Source organism: Pavona decussata, unplaced genomic scaffold, assembly GCF_977016875.1.
Source record: "Pavona decussata unplaced genomic scaffold, jaPavDecu1.1 SCAFFOLD_189, whole genome shotgun sequence".
NCBI classification, from domain to species: Eukaryota; Metazoa; Cnidaria; class Anthozoa; order Scleractinia; family Agariciidae; genus Pavona; species Pavona decussata.
Window position 1 is genome coordinate 245,001 of NW_028145598.1, and position 20,168 is coordinate 265,168.

At 38.2% G+C, this 20,168-nt stretch overlaps 4 protein-coding genes across 5 annotated transcripts in view; all 4 read right to left on the reverse strand.

The window, feature by feature from the left end:
- Nucleotides 1-3,037, reverse strand: part of LOC146462383 (uncharacterized) — a 9,364-nt gene extending 6,327 nt beyond the window's left edge. The window contains exon 1 of the mRNA XM_085085693.1: nt 2,525-3,037. Coding sequence (XP_084941819.1) covers nt 2,525-2,718 — 194 coding nt within the window. The 5' untranslated portion in view covers nt 2,719-3,037. The remainder of the gene's footprint in view (nt 1-2,524) is intronic.
- A 1,054-nt stretch (nt 3,038-4,091) lies between these two features.
- LOC146462385 (uncharacterized) lies at nt 4,092-5,235 on the reverse strand. The gene is made up of 3 exons (XM_085085704.1): nt 5,140-5,235; nt 4,461-4,762; nt 4,092-4,190 (listed from the first exon to the last, which is right to left on the reverse strand). Exons 1-3 carry the CDS (start codon nt 5,210-5,212, stop codon nt 4,092-4,094), a joined length of 474 nt encoding a protein of 157 aa, XP_084941830.1. The 5' UTR covers nt 5,213-5,235.
- Nucleotides 5,236-8,582: 3,347 nt separating this feature from the next.
- LOC146462386 (collagen triple helix repeat-containing protein 1-like) lies at nt 8,583-19,653 on the reverse strand. Of its 2 annotated transcripts, XM_085085677.1 has the most exons (4): nt 19,471-19,653; nt 19,192-19,311; nt 9,431-9,808; nt 8,583-9,177 (listed from the first exon to the last, which is right to left on the reverse strand). In XM_085085677.1, exons 2-4 carry the CDS (start codon nt 19,261-19,263, stop codon nt 8,818-8,820), a joined length of 810 nt encoding a protein of 269 aa, XP_084941803.1. In that variant the 5' UTR covers nt 19,264-19,311; nt 19,471-19,653; the 3' UTR covers nt 8,583-8,817. The 2 variants fall into 2 exon arrangements, with proteins under 2 accessions (XP_084941803.1, XP_084941804.1); XM_085085678.1 differs by lacking the exon at nt 19,471-19,653 and having other exon boundaries at nt 19,192-19,442.
- Nucleotides 10,633-12,566, reverse strand: LOC146462387 (uncharacterized). The gene is made up of 2 exons (XM_085085676.1): nt 12,229-12,566; nt 10,633-12,044 (listed from the first exon to the last, which is right to left on the reverse strand). The coding sequence occupies exons 1-2, from the start codon at nt 12,446-12,448 to the stop codon at nt 10,804-10,806; spliced, it is 1,461 nt and encodes a 486-aa protein (XP_084941802.1). The 5' UTR covers nt 12,449-12,566; the 3' UTR covers nt 10,633-10,803.
- Nucleotides 19,654-20,168: the final 515 nt, after the last annotated feature.

A 20,168-nucleotide genomic window follows, 5' to 3' on the forward strand; every position in this document is an offset into this window, starting at 1 on the left:
TACCTACAATCTGGTTGACCTACATTTTGAACTCCCTTTTCAAAATACGATAAAGTAATGCTGGCTTCCTTTCCTTTGAAAGGAAGATTGATATCGTATGATATCAGTTGGTTATAGCTGAGTCATTTCATGCAAGGAAAAAAATGCTGTAAATTTGCTTCTTGAATTGCTTGCAATTCCATGTAGTCAACTTGTAACATCACCCTAATTGTGGAATTACTTGGAAGAAAGTAACTTCTTCCAGCGTATTTGAAAACGATTTCCACCCCCACCCCCTCCCTCCACAGGTTCAGGGAAAAAGAAGTCAAACTTTGCACTAAATAAGGTCCACATCAAAGAATAGTGACAAGGCCGCTGAGAAGTCGTGATTTTACTTTTCGTGTACTGATCTGTAATTTTCTCCTTTTCTTGTAATTACGAGCAATATAAGGTCATCGGTGTTGGAAGAAGAAAGAGAGAATTTTCGAAATATAGCTTTTACACATGGTCAAAGATTTATTGCAGGTTTAGCTGCTCTTAATGCGACAGGAAAAAAAAAAAGACCTGCTTAAGCTTGATTGAAAGCCATAGGCTATTTTGGGATGTCACCATGAAATATATTACTCTTCCAATGAGAACACCTGCCGAGAATTAGTGTTCAGGATACGATTTGTATTCAGGACTGACTAAAGGCAAAATTAAGAAGACGTTACACGCCGACTAACCACTTGAGAAAATCCTCCAACGCAATGCGTACAAGAAGTTTCTAGTTAGGTTCCATCAATTCTCTCTCTTTTTGTTTTTATTTTTCAATTTTTTTTTTACAAAATGGGAGCACTTTTCCGCCAAGAAAGTCAATCAAAAGGCTTTTAATTAATACATTTTCACTTCTAGGTGGCTCGAGGTTCTCAGACATCAATGACCTTTTTTTTTAAGGACAATTGCGTTATTAAATATTGAGTTCCTGTAATGGACTCCTAAGGCCTCATTCATTAAAATAATGTAATTTACAAAGCTAATTGCGAATTCTGTGGAACAGCCATTCGTATCTTCGAATAAAAAATAAAAACGGAATTCTCCAGTATTATGGCTCCTGGTATTACATATTTTTTTCATGGTTTTATTGAAGAGCAAGCTTGTTCCCGTTTGAATCGTTCTTTAACTAAGGTAGAGCCTGTTAGTTGAATTGGGTTTCGTTTTCAACCCTTATACTGAGTAATAATTTCCTTTGAAGGTATTACCAGGGATATCATAAAAATTTGGAATTTTGTCATTAGTGTTCATTTCGTACTTTGCCCAGCGTTGTTAAAAGCCCGTCTTTATGGAGTGAGGAACTAGTGTGTATCTTGAATGCGGTGTTTTTTTCGGTCAAACCTAAACCAGCGGCTAAGATGGTTGTGGCTCCTCTTTGTTGTCGAAATCCTAAATGTGATAATCCAAATAATATTAAAGCTACTGATCAGTGCGTGAAAACCTAAAGTGTCACCAGTTACATGAATATTTAGCGATAGAAGCTTCCAATGGTGCTGGTTATTTTACTGCGAAGGTGGTTTGGCTAAATTGTGAATGTTCAAATAAAACCTTAAATCAGTTTGTATAAGATTGACTTTAGTTATTAAATTTAGCAGAAAACATCGAAACGTCGAAATCTCTCCGCGTTAGTTTTTCTGCTAAATTAAATCAGTTTGGACATTTAAACCAAGGAATTTGAGCAGTATCATCCTGTGGGCTGTTTATTATATCCGCTGGATGTGGTTCAGCTTTTTGCGTCTTGGATGAAATCCAAAAGTGTGACCATTTAATATGAATGAAACTGGCTACTGAGTAGTACTTTCCTGTGGTGCTGTTTATTATGCTGTACAAGGTGGTTCTAATATTTGAGTCTGTGGATGAAATCCAAAGTATGACCATTTCAATGAAAGCTACTGAGCAGCACTTTCCTGTAGTACTGTTTATTATACTGTGCAAGGTTGTTTTAAAGTTTGCGTCTGTGGATGAAATCCAAAAATGTGACCATTTAAATGAAAGCTACTGACCAGTACTTTCCTGTAGTTCTGTTTTTCTGTGCAAGGTTGTTCTAACGTTTGCGTCTCTGGATGAAACCCAAAAGTGTGACCATTTAATATGTATGAAAGCTACTGAGCAGGACTTTCCTGTGGTGCTTTTTGTTGTACTGTACAAGTTGGTTCTAACATTTGAGTCTGTGAATGAAATCCAATAGTGTGACAATTTAAATGAAAGCTTCTGAGCAGTACTTTCCTGTAGTGCTGTTTATTATGCTGTATATGTTAATTCTAATGTTTGAGTCTGTCGATGAAATCCTAAACGAAAGCTACTGAGTAGAATTTTCCTGGTGTGTTGCTTATTGTGTTCTACAAGGTGGTTCTAACTATTTACTTCGCGGGCGAAATTTTCAAGTGAAAGCTATTTAGCGGTACTGTATCATGGTGATGTTTGTTTACCAATATTTTTCAATATGAAATTTCATTTTTAGAGTACTTGGCACTCAAAAGGGTACAAAAATTATCTTTTTCCCTTCACTTACCATTTATACTCCTGCCCACTACGGAAGAACAAGGAAAATAGTGTTTCCAGGAATAGAAGACCGTCGAAAAAGGCCAGATACCACAGGTTCGCATCCAGTGTAACTCGGACTACCCACCAAACAGACACGATTATGTGGCTAGCAAATATTACTCTTGTGAGTAACGCTTTAACGATGTTGGAGAGAGAAGACATCCACTCTGCCGGCCTTTAGTGGGCCTTGTTATCAAGTTTCCAAAGGTTTTTTTTTTAAAGATACTTGGTAGAAAGACCACCTATCCAAGTCGTCCTAGTAAGTATAGCATCCTCGCAGTCCTATTTGTCAACTGAGAAAATCTTTTTGCACACGGCTTGTTTTCCCACTGATATTGCATGGATGTTGTTAGAATCTTTCGGTGAACCGGCAAGTTAATTTGAAGTCGCCTTTTTTGACCTCTGTTTATATCCTCAGGGCAAACTGTTTCATATAGCACGAGATTTAGCCTGACATTTGCGTCTCTAACTCCGACTGACAAGAAATTCCGCTTAGAGTAAAGCTCTTTTGTTTGACATCTCCACTTTAAATCAGAATTGGTTGCTTGTGAAAAGAATGAATAAGTCATTATGTCTCATAGTGTCATATTGATAAAGACTCCCCCAATCTGAGTGGACGGCGTATTTGATCAAAGCAATTCTTCGGAAATAATAAACCGCATTTGGCGGAATTAAAATGAAATAAATTACCATCCATTTTTCCATTGTTATTCCTGATTCAAAAAGAACGTGCGCGAACTATTGGAAATTTCAACAACTGTAAGTTCGACTGGCCTAAAAACTCGAATTTGTCTTTTCGATAACATAACGTTACAACATTTCAATGATTGAAATGTTTTGAATGTATTTATCAAACCTGATAATCGCGACTCTATCTTGCCGTTTAATTTATTGTATTTACCTCGAGTATACCCGATATAAAGGGATAAATGTTATCTGTATTCACTTTCAACAAAGAAAGAAAAGGAGCTTCATTAGGAGATCGTTCTGACTGCAGCCGATTCACTGCGATTGGTTGCGAGGTTTAATGAAACTCTCCTTGTGTACTCGACCTTGGGAATTCAAAGAAGGAAAAAGCAATCATTTCACTGCTTTCTATGGCGACTTGAAAGAAAGAACAAATACTTCACCTCGCTTCCGACGACAAAATGTAAATAAACTTGAAAAAGGCATAACGATTTCTTGTGTTTTGTTTGCACAGCTTTGCGTATCTCACTCACGAATCTAGAACCTATCAAGATAAATTTGAAATTGCAACCTAATTTTTTTTCACACGTGTAAATGCTTTCTCCAAGAGTCATTTCTAATTAAATAAAACGTACTTTTTTAAAATCTTATTCCTTTTATTATGTCAAGGTACTCAAACTTGTTCAGAATATATCTTAACAGTTTAGTGATGTCGAAGATCAGTCTATCTATGAAACAACAATTTTTTAGTTACTAATAAGTCGAGCATCAAAAAGTATACTCGACTGCAATAAAGTGTTTCGAGACATCTAACTCCTAATAGATATTCTTGTCCAATTATACAATAATTATGTCGTATTTCCTTTCCAATGAGCATATGGCAAGTTCTCAAGTATTTCAGTATCTTTCAGTGTTATTTTAAAGTTCAAAGCCGTGTTGTCGGCCAGCTTATAAAAAACGCAATGCTGAAAATAAAGCAACCGATTACATCCAGGTTTTACCTTAACTGAGCTGAGCAGGGTGTTTCAACTTCTTCAATAACAGTCATTTGAGTAATTCAGAGGCGAAATTGAATTTGACAAAGATATGTAAATAGAGTGGAAATTTGGGCCATCAGTTCTTGCCCTCGAAGACAGCTTAAAAAAGCATTGTTAAAATTCAAAACCAAGTGCAGTGAGCTTTAGTTGTCTGTTAGCGTTATATAATAGTTTTCTTACCTTTATCAGTCCACTGTCCCTTCCATCTTCGACCCCCTTCCACGCGCATTGTTTCCAATTTTTCTGTATAGCCTGGTCTCCCTGTTCACCCTTTGCTCCTTGAACGCCCTGTTCACCTTTAGCTCCCTGGTTACCCTGTGCTCCCTTAGGTCCCTCAGGTCCCACAGGTCCCTTATCACCGGGTGCTCCCGCTAGTCCGTGGTCTCCCTTGGATCCATCTCTTCCATTGAGCCCAGGGACGGCAGGCGTTCCAGGTACACCGCTGACTGAAGTACTGATGACTGGCGGGCACTGGGTGTTCACTTTCTGATAATCAAATAGTGAAAGTAGACTTTGATTACTTTAGAATTAATTATTGTTTGGCTAACAAGTTTTACGTTTCACTTGTTTCGTGAAGAAATGCTGTATCTTACTGGCTTAGTAACGTGTATGGAAGCCGAACAAGCGTCGAAAAGAAAGAGGGGAAACGTGAATTGAAGCTAAGGGACCGGGAATAAAAACATTAAAGGAAATGGAGTTCGAGAGGCGATGACGACATACTCGAGAGCGCACTAGGACACGTCGCGTTCGGGAAGAAAAGAATGGAAAGACAATCGGTACAAACGAGAACATTTGAAGGGTAATCCTGTAAATCAAATGAAACACTGTAAGATTGTGAACATATATCGGTAAATCTTACCATGCAACTGATTGGCAGAAAACACCAGGGAAGGAATGATGCACGCGGCAAGCAAAATGATGATGAAATTCATAGTTCACTCAAGTCTGGTAAAGTTGAACTTCCTCTGTGGTCTGGAAATAATCTGTGTGAACATGAAACGTAGAGTAAAAATCACTGTCATTCTCAGTTACGAACATAAGAATCAGTCTAACGGCGGATTGATAACTGGCGCGAAGGATGTTTCATAACAATAAGTGAACATCACTTAATTATAATGGTGATAATAAAAACAATATCCATAATAAAACTAACATTTGAGTTTGTTGTCCTTAGAAATCTCTTTATAAGTATTCTTCCGTGAATTTGGAAGGTTGCCACAAGATCGGTTTGCGCCGGTTGCAGGTACAATTCAAAGACTACGGACCTCTAGTGTAGTTCGAAGATTTGAAAACTTCAACTGTTGGATAGCAAACGCTTTACCGAAGAAGCTTAGTTTTGGTTTCTTGTTTCTAGCAAAAACGAGTTCCTTAAACTCTCTTTGATTGGTTTACATGACAAAATACTGTTTGTTGAGTAACTCCCAAGCAACATCGGATAGACGATTTGCAATTAAACAGGAAGTGAAGAATACATACAATGATGACAAAAAATCCCTCATAAGAGGTTTTCGGAGTTCCTGGAATGCAAAATGGATCTTAAAGTATCGTGCATCAGCGAATGTTTGCAGAAATGTCTTCCCAACTTTCCCTAAAAAGAGTAATATAACAGCTGTTCCCGCTATTCTTATACCGCAATACGGTAAATCAAACGCAACCTAAACACTAGTATTTACTTTTCATAAAAGCGCGATAAGTGCGACGAAGAAGGGCACGGTGCATTCGTGAGGCTAATCGACGAGTTTCACCCACAGGCGCAACTCAAAAAGTTTCAGGTTACTGGTATTTGGTTTGGGAAAAGAGAGTTTCCCTTCAAGACTTCTCAAGTTGTAATTAGCAGTTTAGCGTCGAGTGAAAAGACATTGAAGATATTACGGGGCAAGCTCGATTCATTCATTGTTTTATACATAATTAGATCTTTCTGTTTTTTACGGCGAAGGGACAGCTTAAGCTTCGACAGAAGGAGGCTGGAACTCGTATCAAAGGGTGAAATAGTAACCAATCTGGCTTGCGTACGCGATTTTGTAACTTTTTTAGCTTTTAATAATAATAATAATAATAATAATAATAATAATAATAATAATAATAATTTATATAGCGCGACTTCCCATAAAATGATCAAGTGCACTGTACATCACAGGTAACAAGACTAATCCTAAAAGCCATAAATTTACAACGGTTTCAACAAAACATGTTAAAATTAAATAAAAGATAGGATCAATAAAATTTTCAATAAAATCAATAAAAATAACATTTGATGACCTGCCAGAGGACTGGAAGCTTCTAAATATATTCCCTGTATTTAAAAGAGCCCAAGTCGAAAACAGCAGACCAATACCCCTTCTGCCTTCTAATGCCAAAAGTTTTAGAGCGGTGCTTTTTCAATACCAAATAAAGGACTTCGTGTTCAGTTTGATAAGGCAATGCCATACGGCGAGTCACTCAGGGCAGATCTTTGTGTAACCCAAATTAACAACTAAACAGTCCCTGACAATTTTCAGGCTGATGCCACTTATCCTGATACGTCCAATGCCTTTTGTAGAGTTGGCAATGGGAAGTTAATTCATAGACTGTGACAGTACGATTTTAGCGGGAGCGTGTTAAAAAGGTTCCAGTACAATCCTGTTTGCACCACCTCAAACAGCGAGTTACCGTACCAGGTGCACAACCTCGTTCCCAGGGTCCTCTCTTTTCCTCCCTTCTTGAGAACGGGAGGAAAAGAGAACACCCTGGGAACGAGGTTGCTTTGTGCTAGAGTCGATCTTTGGTCCCGTGTTGTTTTTGTTGTTCGTCAATGACTTACCTCACACCACTGACCTACAGCTAGCCACGTAGCTGCTTTTGTGGACAACGACACAAACATATTTAGGGTCATAAAGTCCCCTGAGGATATATCGCTTTTACAGATTGATCTTGAATACCCACATTCTTTGTCGTCTTCGGCCTGACGTTCACTCATCTTCTTGGAATTTTTAAACTTTCGATAACTGGCGGCTCCCATGATTTAGCCCTTGTTACTGGCGCGTTATGCATCAGTCAATTCCAACATTGCCAATCTCTCCCCCGCGCCGATCCACGGGAATTAGGATTTAAAAAAAAAAAAAAAAAAACTGGCAAATGCCCCACGGCCAGGACAAAGTAAGACAAATTTAAGAGGGACAAATTTAAGAGGGAGGAATGATATCCTAATGATTTACAATTGTAACTTTAAATAATTTGTATATGTTTTTATTTTTATCCTTTTCTTTGTAATTGGCACTGAAAAGCCCCTTTGGGGAAGTGGTCAATAAACGTATGTATGTATGTATGTATGTATGTATGTATGTATGTATGTATGTATGTATGTATGTATGTATGTATGTATGTATGTATGTATGTATGTATGTATGTATGTATGTATGTATGTATGTAAAGTAGTTGTTTAACTGCCCCGGGTTAGTGGCTCAAGAAAATCAAAGCTAATTCAGGCCAACTTTAGACCTAGCAAGGTCGTGTTTCTTGTAGCATTTGGAAAATAGGTCCTTCGTTAGCTCTAGTATCCCATTTATGTCCTATCTCTAGAGACGTATTCAAGAAGAAACTTACTGCCAGATGAATTTGTCATCGAAAGGAGCGACAATGCTGTAAGGTGAAAAAAGTGAGATGGTCAAATGCCCGTGGGTATATTGGGTGGAAGGCTGATGCCTGACTCCCAGGATGGACAGTGTGGGAAAATGCCCCACTTTTGCCCGGTGGGGGATGGGCAGAGCTGGAATTGACTGATGCATTAATTGGTTCCTTTAGATCAATTAGTTGATCTTCGACATTCCCAAGGGATAAAGTCGGTGTGGTTTCTCAGTCGAGATCGTTGGTGGGGACGGGGTGGATAAGATGGGTAATTGTTGACTTTTTTTTGTTGAGGTTTCATGTTTGTTGATTGCAACCAGTCAGTGATTTGTTTGTTGTAATGAATGCGTTCAGAATGAACGGCTGTTTTGTCACCAGTGATTTCACTGCCAGCAATGTTCTATATTTTGTAGGCATAAGTGAACTAGTTGTGGCGCAGTGCTGAACCGAGGTTGTTGTCGTTGTTGTCATTGAATTCATTTCCTGACAGTCTGCGCTTTTTTGTTCAAGGTCATTTCTACTTTTCAAGAAAGCGTTACCTCGTTACTTTTCATAATCATATTAATATTTAGAAAGATTTTCAGAAAGTTGGCTTCCACTTGCTTTGTGGAATCACAGCTCATGTTCATTTTGCAGATGTCAATGTCATGTCTACTTCCAAAGCAAAGGACACTTTTGCTTAATGGTAATAATAGTTAAAATGACGATGATGATGATGATGATGATGATTGTTATGGAAAAGAAATGACTACGTTATTAAAGCTTTTTTAATCATTGTTTACAAGCATACATCTCATTTTTTACTAATTTAACTAGCCGCCCATATACTTAACATCAAGCCCTGAAAAGAGTTATTTTTCATGTGGAGCGTTGGACCAAGATAAAAGGCTTTAGAACCAAGCGTCCGCCTGCGTGAGTTAATTGTGCTCAGTTCTTACTGTGGTGGAGGGACCTCTTCAATCATGATGCGGGTCACAGAGTTCCATCCAGTGTAAGCATCAGCAGCTTTCATCCCCACGCAGTTTCCGACATTAATTCCCACTCGAACTGTTCCCTTGGCGATTCCCTCACAGTAGCCTCCAATCTGAGTTGTTTTGTGTATGTTGGTGTCTGTTCTACCGTGGTTTTCAGAGATGTGCATAAGGCCATCAATAGCGAGAGGTTTTCGGCATTCCACCCCATTGAAGGTGAAATACCAGCGCTTACAGCAAGCCAGGCAGAAAGCAATCCTGAGGTCGCCATTGTACTCAACCTTCAAAGCTGTTTTGTCCGAAAGCTTGTTAAAGGCACAGTCCTGAAAAGAAAAAAAAAAACAATGATTTTCCTTGCTTACCGCCATCTATAAGCCAAAGTTAGTTACAATATTGTAACAACAGAACATGAAATTGTTAATTCTTAAGCAAATAATACGTAGGATCTCTTTAATTATTCTGTCAACATCGGTTTGTAGCTTAAAAACTGATATAGAGCATTAATTTGAGACACCGGTATTCATCAGTGCTTGTCCCTTATGCTTGGCTGGTTCGTTTGTTGATTAACCTTCTTACCTTAATCAGTCCACTGTCCTTGCCATCACTGAGGTTATTCCACGCGCATTGTTTCCAGTTTTTCTGTTGGCTCTGGCAAGACTGGCAACCTTGTTCACCTTTGGGTCCCTTGGCACCCCTGAGTCCCATTTTACCAGGTGGTCCCGCTGGGCCCTGATTCCCTTTACGCCCTTGAGCACCTTGTTCGCCTTTAGCTCCCTGCTCACCCTGTGCTCCTTTAGGGCCCTCAGGTCCTACAGGTCCCTTATCACCAGGTGCTCCCGCTGGTCCTTGGTCTCCCTTGGATCCATCTCTTCCATTGAGCCCAGGGACGCCAGGCACTCCAGGTACACCGCTGACTGAAGTACTGATGACTCGCGGGCACTGGGTGTTTTTCTTCTGATCATCAAAAAGTAACAGTAAAATTTTATTTTCTCGTGCGTAATAGTTTGTTGAATATTAATCAAAATCATCCAATCGATGTCTGTGGAGTTAACTTTATGTCTAGTGATTCACTGGAACAGTGAGACAGAAACAGTCGAAAATGGGTTTTAAACGGTTCTAGAAACACAAAACGCGAGTTGAAGGATTAGGATGAAAAAATCAATTAAATGGAGTTTACGATTCGATGATCTCATACGAGTGCGGGCTTGGAGACATATCGCACTGGAGAAGGATGAAAGAAGGATCGAAAGAAAATCATGGTCCATGCAGAAGTGTTAGAAGTGTAATCATGTGAAATACTGAGGAAAACACTGCACGCTGTGAATCGAAGAACTTACCGACTGCAACACAGGGGACTTCAGATAGTTCTTCTTTGGAAGGAAGCAGTAGTGATGGGCTGCATGTTCAAATTTGTTATTGTAGAGGAGGAGAGCATGGACAAATGGTTGGATGTGATAATGAACATTGCCCATATCAGTGGTTTCACCTTGAATGCCTCAAGTTGAAAGCCTTCCCAAAATCAAAGACTTGGTACTGTCCTGAATGCCAAAAGCGTCGCAGAGGCAAATCTATCCGAATTCAACGGACTGATTAGAATTCCAGACCTCCTAAAGGGGCATATTTGTAAAAATAAACCCACATTTACAAAGCTTAAGGTTTTTAAAGTTGGAAATGCATATACTACAATGCATTTGTTGTAATTTTCATCTTCTGATCAAATTTTGCTCTCCTGGTTGACAGTAAAATTAGTACTAAACTATTAACTCTCAATCCAGATATAGGTACCAACAAGAATTTTATTACATTTTTAATACTTGTAAAAAAGAAAACTTTTACAGTCATGAATTTTTTAACTTAGTTTTCAAGCACAATTTGACAAACTATTTAATTGTACTATTTTACAATAATAATTTATTACTATTGTAAAGATTTCTCAGAATTAAAACTGTCTATTCAAATGGCACAACTGAGTCACACAGATTAACAAGTGCGCAACAGCTTGTCACAATCTTATCTAGGGTAGTTACATCCCCATTTCTAACAGTTACAAAGTCAATAGGTTGATTTGCACTTAGAATACTGTACTTTTTTCTGATATTCCCAATAACCCTCTCCACATGAATCCTAACATTAGCAATTCTGCGAGTTTGCTCCACTTCGATACCACTTAGCTGTTTTTTGCCCTTGGTGAATGCAGGGATCTTGATAGTTGAGCAAAATAGTCCCACTGATTCTTGAATGTCAAAACCCCTGTCTGCCAGAATGACATCTCCTGGGGTAAGGTTATCAAGAAGCCCACTATTCTCTGTGAGGTGCTTGTCACTGACTCTCCCACCCCATCCTTCAGAAATGAAACTTACAGTACCTTGAGGGGTGATTCCTATAAGATACTTGACAGTATTGTGATGTTTATATGAAGAAAATGTTTGGGCCCTTGCAAGGGGATTCAAAGGGCGGTCCAGGAAAATTTCAAAACAGTCAATAATAACAACACAGTTTGGACAATGTTTACGAAAGTCCATTGGAAGGGTTTTGCGAAGAGCATCCCTATCAGGCCAGATGATCAAAGGTTTGAGCCTGATATAAAGAGCATCAACCACCTGAAGAAATGTACGGGATACAGTCGCCTCACTGATACCCCCAAATCTGTACCCTAAGTCCCTCCCTGACAAATTCAACCTCATGCGAATTAAAGCCAACAACAATTTCTGAAAAGGACTTAAAATCCCTTTGGATGATTTGAATTCCAGAGTTGAATTATTTACAAAATTAAATATGCACAGCAACAGTGACCAATTTGGAAGGCCAGTGTAAAACAAAACCTTGTCATTGTCCTCTCTAAATGAATCTTCATTCAGTGAGTTTAACTTTAACTGTTCCTTGAGGAATGAATTTTCCTTCTCCAATCCAGCTATGTACTCATTTGTAACTTCCGTTTGGCAGTCTTTGCTCCTGGACTCCTCAACATCAGATGGGCATGAAGCATTTAAATGCGATTTCTCTTCAGTGGACTGATTGAACAGTTCCAGTAGGGCACTAGCACAGTCACTCCTTCTTCGCTTTTCAACCCTTTCCTTCGATCGTTCATGTCTTTTCTGGCTTGATGCTGACACTCCATGGTAATTATATCCAAGCTTCTGACTGGGTGCCCAATCTGGGCTGGTTGTTTCGTAAATCGAAGAAGGTTTACCTACGAAAATGAGATAACGAAAAACTTCTGTCAGGACAAAACCAGAACGAAGCCAAACGTGTATGAAGGGAACGCGTGCACGTGTTCAGTATCAATAACTTGTCCCTACGTTTTACGAAAGCAACAAGAAAGCGATCATTATACTTCGAGACCGTAATACTAAAGCATGCAGTGCGCTACTTACCTGATATGAAATGGTCACCACAAACTCTTACAAATTCGCCAGGATCAGCGGCAAGATCTTCCCTTCGAATCCTCGCGAGCCAAGTCGCTCGACGTTCGACGCTCAAAGCTTGTTTTTTTACATTCGATCTTTGCACGATCGCGGGAAGACGGTAATAGCCTTTGTTCTTTTCTCTGTTCGCACGATTGGAGCAGCCAAAAACCGCACAGAAGTTCACCATAACGCAAATAAATCAACAATATTTTCCACTCGCTTTTCAGACACACGTGCGATTTGTTTACAAGCTTGTCCTCCAGTTCGCAAAGGCACGTGACGTGACGTCACATCTGAAATGGGTCTATTGGCAGAAAGCACCAAATGTGGAATCATGATGCACGCAGCAAGCAAAACGATTTTGAAACTCATTGTTCCGACTCAAGATTTTCTAAAGTTCGTGTGAAGTCGGGAAGGAATCTGAAATATAAAAATGGAGATAAAAACGATCGTTTTTTTACATATCCAACAGTGCAAAAAATCTGACGACGGATCAATTGCTAATACACAAATTAATCAAGGGGGCTAATTACTCAAATAGAAAATATTGAAAACATAGACCTGACGAAACTCACATTTCAGGCTGTTGTCTTCTAGTCCTTTCCTCTCAAATGTTCTTGATTTTGCAGCGACAGGAAAGCTTTGATCCCAGTAACTCACAGAAATCAAATGACCCAAAAATGTTCTGATATACAGTGAAATGATGACCTCAGCGACGCGGTAGTCTCCAGCTTTCTGTTGCCCGTAAAAACAAGTTCATTTCACTTCTCTCGTATTGGTTCATTGCAACAAACATTGCCTCAGTGTTTGAGCTGCCGAAACGATGAATATTTTAAGTCTTTCTTGACGGCCTGGCAAAAGTAGAGCTTCCTTGAGTCACACATTCATTCACCCAAATTGAAAATAACAAATTATCATTAAAAAGAATTTATAGGACTTTCGGTTAAAAGTATTTGTAGTCTGTTGTTTGAACATAGTGAGCCAACAATTTTCTCAGAGGACCAGATACTACAACAATGTTTTAAACGAGTGCTTGTTTATTTGCAGTGTTTACTTTTATTGAAATTCCATAAAACCTCACGAAATTCGCGACTTAATTCTACGAAATCCTTTCCAGAAATAGCATTCGGTAAATTATTCATGGATGGAAACTTAAAGGAGCAAGAAGCAAATTACGGCAGATTAAAAAGCTTTAAAAGCATTCTTTGTAACTCAATTAATTTAATTTTATCTTTGAGTGTATATATAGTTTGTACCATTCTCTCGGTCCACGCGGAAACGAAAAGTAGATCTTCAAACGACGAACTCGACATATTTCAAAATGCTTCAAACAGGAAAATGGAGAGCATTGCTATATATTTTTTTTTCATCCCGTGCTGAGCGATTCACTTTTTCGTTTATTGTCACTATATTTTGCATTTCGTTACCTTTTATTTGTCAAGAAAAAAAACTGATAGATCGTTTGTTTAGTTTGAACACTCACGACGAAACAACTGGAAAGTAAAAATTAGCATAAATTAGGCATTCTACATCTATACATGTCTACAAATAATCGGAAGTGAATTACCTAATTTGCTCCTGGTCAAATCCGAAGGGATATCATGCCAACTATATGAAAGTCATTTGGGAGACAATGCAAAACAAATAAACAACCGGGACAAGAAATCTGACACAAACGAAAACAAATAAATGCTCGCATCACTGCGCTCAACTGACCGCTGTTTCCACATACCCCTGATAAGGTTTCTCCGCCATTCTTCGTCCGAGCTGTTCCACGTTAAGATGCGTGCGACAAGTGTGCTTACAAAATTCTGCCCAGTGATACAGTGTTTTCTAGTTATCACTGACTAGGAAAATTTCACTTGAGAATTGCGCGCACGATGAGATCCCGGACTTTTAGTTGAAAGCCGATTTAAACCAAGCCCTTTCCCACGTTTTCCAATAATAAAATTGTTTGAACGCATTGTGTTCAAAGTTAGAATGTGCCTTGTCAACCTCGTCAAGTTTGTACTCCCAAACTCGATCCCAGGGCTTTTCTCTTTTTCCGTGGAATCTTGGTTAGTGTGTAGACATATTTCCCTTCCAAGACATTTTATTATATTTAAAACTCATAGCCCTAAGATCAATTTACGCCAGTAACAGAGAGAGATGAATGAGTCCGAAGTCAGTTAGAACTGTAAAAACTTAAAATCCGCTGAGGTGTCAAAATGCTTTACCGAAGAAGGCTATTTTTGGTGTCTTGTTTCTGGCAAAAACGAGTTCCCTAAACTAACTCTGATTGTTTAACATGACAAAAGGCTGTTTGTTGACTTAATTTTAGCGCTATTATTAACAGTTAGCGGGAGTTTGCTAATTTGTATTTTTACGTTTCTCGATCCAACTTTGTACTCTTAGCTTTCTTTTTCAGGCAATGAATGTGGATGTATGTTAACCCTTCTAAATTGAAAATACGATTTTGCCAGATTTTCACACGGTAAATTACTTCCGGAAGAGATTAAACAACATATCGATAACATGATCGAATAATTTATTCTGAAAATATTTCGTCCGTAACAGATTTTAACCTGTTAACAGTGTACGCCTCTTGTACGAAAATGTTTCCTGTATCTGAGTATTACAGGCAGAAATATTTTCTCCCAATCGAACTGTAATTCGACAATATTTCACGGCTTTTACTTCGTAACTTTCAAGACAAAGAGAACTTTGGACGCGGCGAGAAGAATAAATAATATACTAAATCAATATCAATCAAATGACTGAAAAAATTGTTATTTATATCAGAAAGGTAAAGAAGTGGTGTAAGTTTTTTTCTGCAGTTAGTTTTGTTAAATTTCATAGGATTAGTGTTGCACTAACAGGCTTCTTTTAAAAGAGCATCTCTGATAATTTAACAGCAGACCTTATAACTATGAATATTTCTCAGAAGTTGATCTATAAATTTCGAAAAATGTTCTCTCGTTTCAATACGAAGATCTAAGTGAGGAAAGGTATTAATTTTTTTTTTCGGCAGCATTGTACTCATCAACAAAATAAAGAGATTTGAGATTATATCGAAATAGGGGATATGATAAGAGTATCAATTGTTCAAAAGTATATTGGTCGCCAGCAAGCGAATTTAAGTTTAATGAATTAATGAGGGTTTATAATTTAAACGGGGTTTGAACACACTGATGCACGACTCCAACATTCTGTTTTTTGTTCGCTATTTTTGATCTAGGTTTTCAACCAATTTTGCATCTTGTAAACTTGTGGCGGGCGAAGCACGTTTTCAGAGAGTATTTTATAGTCATCATGAGTTCTGTGGCTTGTTTGTTTTGTCTGCTGTTTGATCGCTTTATTTGAATATGACGGACCTCTTGCACTCAAACAGTGAAAAGGTTATTTCCTGCAGCATCATATCATTTTATGATCTGTCAAAAGAAAAAGCCCCCCTTGTGTAAGCTAACACAGTTTGATCTCTTCGGATTCATTAGCTGAAAGTTTAAATTCGGCCCGAAAATTTTAGAATCTTTTTCTTCGAATTCACGATCTGCTGTTAGCTTTACGAAGATGCCGTATCTGCCTTTTTTCGCAGTTAATCATCGTATTTGCCTCTCCGAAAACGGTTTGTCTTCTCAGCATTGTGAAATTTTTTTAACTCAGTTTTACTACAAAAGATAGCGCAAGTTTTTCGTCGTAGTTTAATTCAAATTTCTGAGACAGTCGCAGTGCCTTTTGACGATAGGATGTGAATTCCAGTTTTAAATCGCATCGTAAATGTCTCAAATGGAAATCATGACATCCTTTCTTCAAGCTTTTGGCTTATTGTTTTTGAAATCGGTTGAAACTAGCCCATACAGTTGTCCAAATAAAGTAGGCCGAAAAAGCGTACACAGAAAACAAATGTTTAAGTGCGGAAAGGCCGCAGAGAAGGCAACAATGGAGTACTTGTATTTGAGCCCGGTGTTGAGAAATAAATCGAAGGATCTTAAATCCGGATAAAGGATGACTATATATGAAACTGAAAGTGTGTTAATTCCTGATTCCTCGTTATCATTACTGCACCTAAACGGACGATTTCTTTCCAATGTACAGGCGATGCATTTTCTGAAATTTGCTTATAAACCAAAAGTAATGTAGAGTTCTTCACAGTCATCCGTTCACAAAACACGCTCTTTTTCTTTTTCAAACCTTTCCAAATAATTTTCTCTTCCATCGAAACAATTTTCTCTTCCATTGTAAGCAGTGCCCAACTCGAAAGCAGCATGCTCCTTTGGGCACTGCTCACACTAAACCAAACAAATTTATCCTAATTCTTTTTAATCCTCCTTTGTAATATAAATGTTTATTGTTTTTTATGTAGTGTATTGAATCTCGTTGTACGTGTGAAAAATAAAATTGAATTGAATTGAATTGAAAAATGTTGCGTCGCTATTGCGCGATAAAATTTAGAACCCGCACGGGTGGCGCAGCAGGGGAAAATCTTAAGGATACAGACGCAAGAAATGAGTTTCTAGCGACGAATGACTGGCGTGATTGCTGCATTGCCAATCTATCGCCAGTGTAACGGTAGCTACATTAGTAGTCTTCATAGGAAGCTTAAAATACGACTGTTTCGACAAATGGCGTCTACTTTTAAAGAAAAAAAAACACTCGTGTGACCGCCACGTACAGTGAAGCAACAATTTACTCAAAAGACAACAAAGGTAGACTTATGGATTCAAACTTTCTGCAAGCTTACGCACGACAGAATCTCAGTCACTGTCAAAAAAGAAAGAACCTTCGTTCTAGTCTAGTCTCAATAAAGTATGCCGTTGATTTTTCATTTTTTTAATTTTTTTTTCCACAGAAAATTTTAAATTACAGTGAAATTTTTTAAGTTGAGAGTCCTCGCGGGAATCGGTAAAACTGAACTGATTGCAATTTAATCCTTCCTCGAGTTCGTCCCCATGATTGTCTAAAAGCAGGTCGCAGATGAGCATGTATAACAGCTATTTTTGTTGTTGTTGTTGTTGATTTTTTTTCATTGAAAAGCTGGTAATGTTGTCTACAATAAGCATTTACGCGCTTTTCAACTTTTAAACGTTTGAATGTCAGAAATAATTTGTGTTTGCTTTTGGTTTTGCTTTGAATATCTGCGCTCTGCTTAAAAGGCACAGAAAACCTGCGCAAAGTGCGCTAACCAATCAGGGAAAAAGTTGTCTAAAACTAATCATCATTGACTCGTAAACCAGCTCTCTTTACACTTGCTTTCCATGATAGAGTTGCAATTCCTTTCTTTAAAATGTCTATTTATTTAGTTAAATGCGTTATTTTAGGTACTGGTAAAAGGAAAACTTTGAAAGGGACTGAAAAGCATTTTTACGTTAAAGCAAGAAAAGATAAAATAATAAATGTTGAAGACATTTTTTTTCTTTTTAATCATTATGTGCTCAAAGTTCTGGTCGGTAATATGGTACTTCCTTGCGTTAATTGGCGATATTTAGCTGAAAACGCTGGGCGATAAACCATTAAACCTATTTTTTTTTTTTAAGACCTCGTTCCTTACAAGAAGTGTTAGCTCCCCGAAAATTTAGATCAAATATAAACGCCCTGTTTATAATAGCGAACCCCGAAACTAAGCTAAGGTGTCTTCTTGATCCATGACTGACTGTGGTGCTCCTGCAGCTACTGGGGCGGAGGGACTTCCTCGATCAGGATGCGACTGGTAGAGACCGCCCCAGCGTACGCGTCAGAGCCGGTCTTGTATCCAGCACAGTCTCCAACCATAAATCTGACGCGAACGGTTCCTTTGCCAATCCCTTCACAGTATCCTCTGATGTGACTGTGCTTGTGAATGTTGGTGTCTGTTCTGCCATGGTTATCATAGATAATATCAACCGCGTCGATAGGGACTGGTTTGGAACATTCCGTGTCATTGAAGGTAATATACCAACGCCTACGTATACAGCAACGCAGGCAGTTAGCTACCCTGAAATCGCCGTCAAACTCGACCTTCAACGCTGTTTTGTCCTTCTTTTTGATAAAGACACATTCCTTTCAAAGGAAAAAGCAATGAAATATTACTGGTATAAAAGATATTGCTGGCAATCTAGGCAGTAAGCAATCCTGAAGTCGCCATTGTACTCGACTATCAAAGCTCTTTTATCCGAAAGCTTGTTAAAGGAACAGTCCTTAAACGAAATAAAAACCAGTGATTTTCCTTGTTTACCGCCATCTATAAGCCAAAGTTAAGTTGCGATATTGTAAGAACACAATATAAAATTGCTAATTTCTTAAGTAAATAATTCGTAGGATATCTTAAATTAATTCTGTCAATATCGGTTTGTAGCTTAAAACTGGCATAATTTACTAAGATATAGAGCATATATTCGGGATGTTCATCAATGCTTGCCTGTCGTTTAAGAGAACACAATTATAGCAAGATTGTTAAATGCAAAACTTACAAGCTGCGCATGGCTAAGTTAGTTTCTTAGATTAACCTTCTTACCTAAATCAGCCCACTGTCCTTGGGATCATTGAACTCCTTCCAAGCGCATTGTTTCCACAGTTTTTCTTCTGATCATGAAAAAGTAACAGTAAAATTTTATTTTCTCGTGCGTAATAGTTGGTTGAATATTTTCAAAAATTACGATCTAGTTAAAGTCTGTGGAGTTTATTTTGTCTTGCGATACACTGGAACACTACAATATCGTAACTTGCTTAGGGCAGAAAATGGATTTTAAACGGAGTTTTATAGCCAAACAAGGCTAGCAAAGAACGCGAAATGACATAAAATTGAAGGAGATCGTAATACGATTATTTTATATTAGAGCGAGCTTGGGGACATGTCGCACTGGAGAAGGATCAAAGAAGGATCGAAAGAAAATCACGGTCCATGCAGAAGTGTTAGAAGTGTAATCATGTGAAATACTGAGGAAAACGCTGTACGCTGTGAATCGAAGAACTTACCGATTTATTGGCAGAAAGCACCAAATGTGGAATAATGATGCACGCAGCAAGCAAAACGATTTTGAAACTCATTGTTCCTACTCAAGATCTTCTACAGTTCTTGTGAAGTCCGGAAGGAATCTGAAATGTAAAAACGGACATAAAAACGGTCATTTTTTTAACATATCCAACAAAGCGAAAATTCTGACGGCGTATAATTTGCTAAAACACAAGTGAATCGGTCAAGGGGGCCACTACTAAAATAGAAAATATTTAAAACATAGACCTGACAAAACTCACATTTCAGCCTGTTGCCCCTAACACTCTCCTCACAAATTTTCTTGATTTTGCGACGAAGGAAAAGCTTTGATTCCAGTTACTGACAGAAATTGTTAGATCAACCTTTGGGTGTCTAACTTGGGAACCGGCTCTGATGTAAAATTCACTTGACATTCACTGACTCAGTTGTTGTTCAAGTGGTTGTGTTCTATTTAAAGGGTTCACTCCACAGCTCAGCTTACAGAATTCTCCACTGAAGAAGTTCTCGCGTTTCTTTTATGTTGGCCGGAGTATGATTGACAACCTACTGTCAAACACTCGTCAACTACTAATGTAGGCTAACGTAAGCCTTTCTATGATTGTTTGGTATCGGAATTGTTAATGGATACCTTCCCTTTATTTGATGAGGGAAATGTACCTTTCTTTAAAAGTTTTCGTTACGTTCTTCGAAGTGTCCAACCAAAATATAGCAACGGGAGCAATATAAAATTTACAATGAACATTTGTATCGATAAAAATTACACATTGACAATCATAAGTTTGTTAAATACTTAGTTGAAGTTTCAAGCAGTGTCCAGCAACTTTCCAAGAAGAAAGGCGGTACTACGAGTCCACGCCTATGAAAGAAATGTGATGGTATATTTCCAGCCTGGTGAATGAATGAGAATGATGATTATTCTAGAAAGTGACACAGGCATACTAGGAAAAAAGAAATCCGA

Coding starts and splice junctions, on each gene's coding strand:
- LOC146462385 (XM_085085704.1), bottom strand. CDS start 5,212: ATGAATTTCATCATCATTTTGCTTGCCGCGTGCATCATTCCTTCCCTG. Junction 4,763..5,139: donor TTCTGCCAATCAGTTGCATG/GTAAGATTTACC, acceptor ATTATCAGAAAG/TGAACACCCAGTGCCCGCCA. Junction 4,191..4,460: donor GGGACAGTGGACTGATAAAG/GTAAGAAAACTA, acceptor GTTTTTTATAAG/CTGGCCGACAACACGGCTTT.
- LOC146462387 (XM_085085676.1), bottom strand. CDS start 12,448: ATGGTGAACTTCTGTGCGGTTTTTGGCTGCTCCAATCGTGCGAACAGA. Junction 12,045..12,228: donor TGGTGACCATTTCATATCAG/GTAAGTAGCGCA, acceptor TCATTTTCGTAG/GTAAACCTTCTTCGATTTAC.
- LOC146462386 (XM_085085677.1), bottom strand. CDS start 19,263: ATGAGTTTCAAAATCGTTTTGCTTGCTGCGTGCATCATTATTCCACAT. Junction 9,809..19,191: donor TGCTTTCTGCCAATAAATCG/GTAAGTTCTTCG, acceptor TTTGATGATCAG/AAGAAAAACACCCAGTGCCC. Junction 9,178..9,430: donor AGGACAGTGGACTGATTAAG/GTAAGAAGGTTA, acceptor TTTTCTTTTCAG/GACTGTGCCTTTAACAAGCT.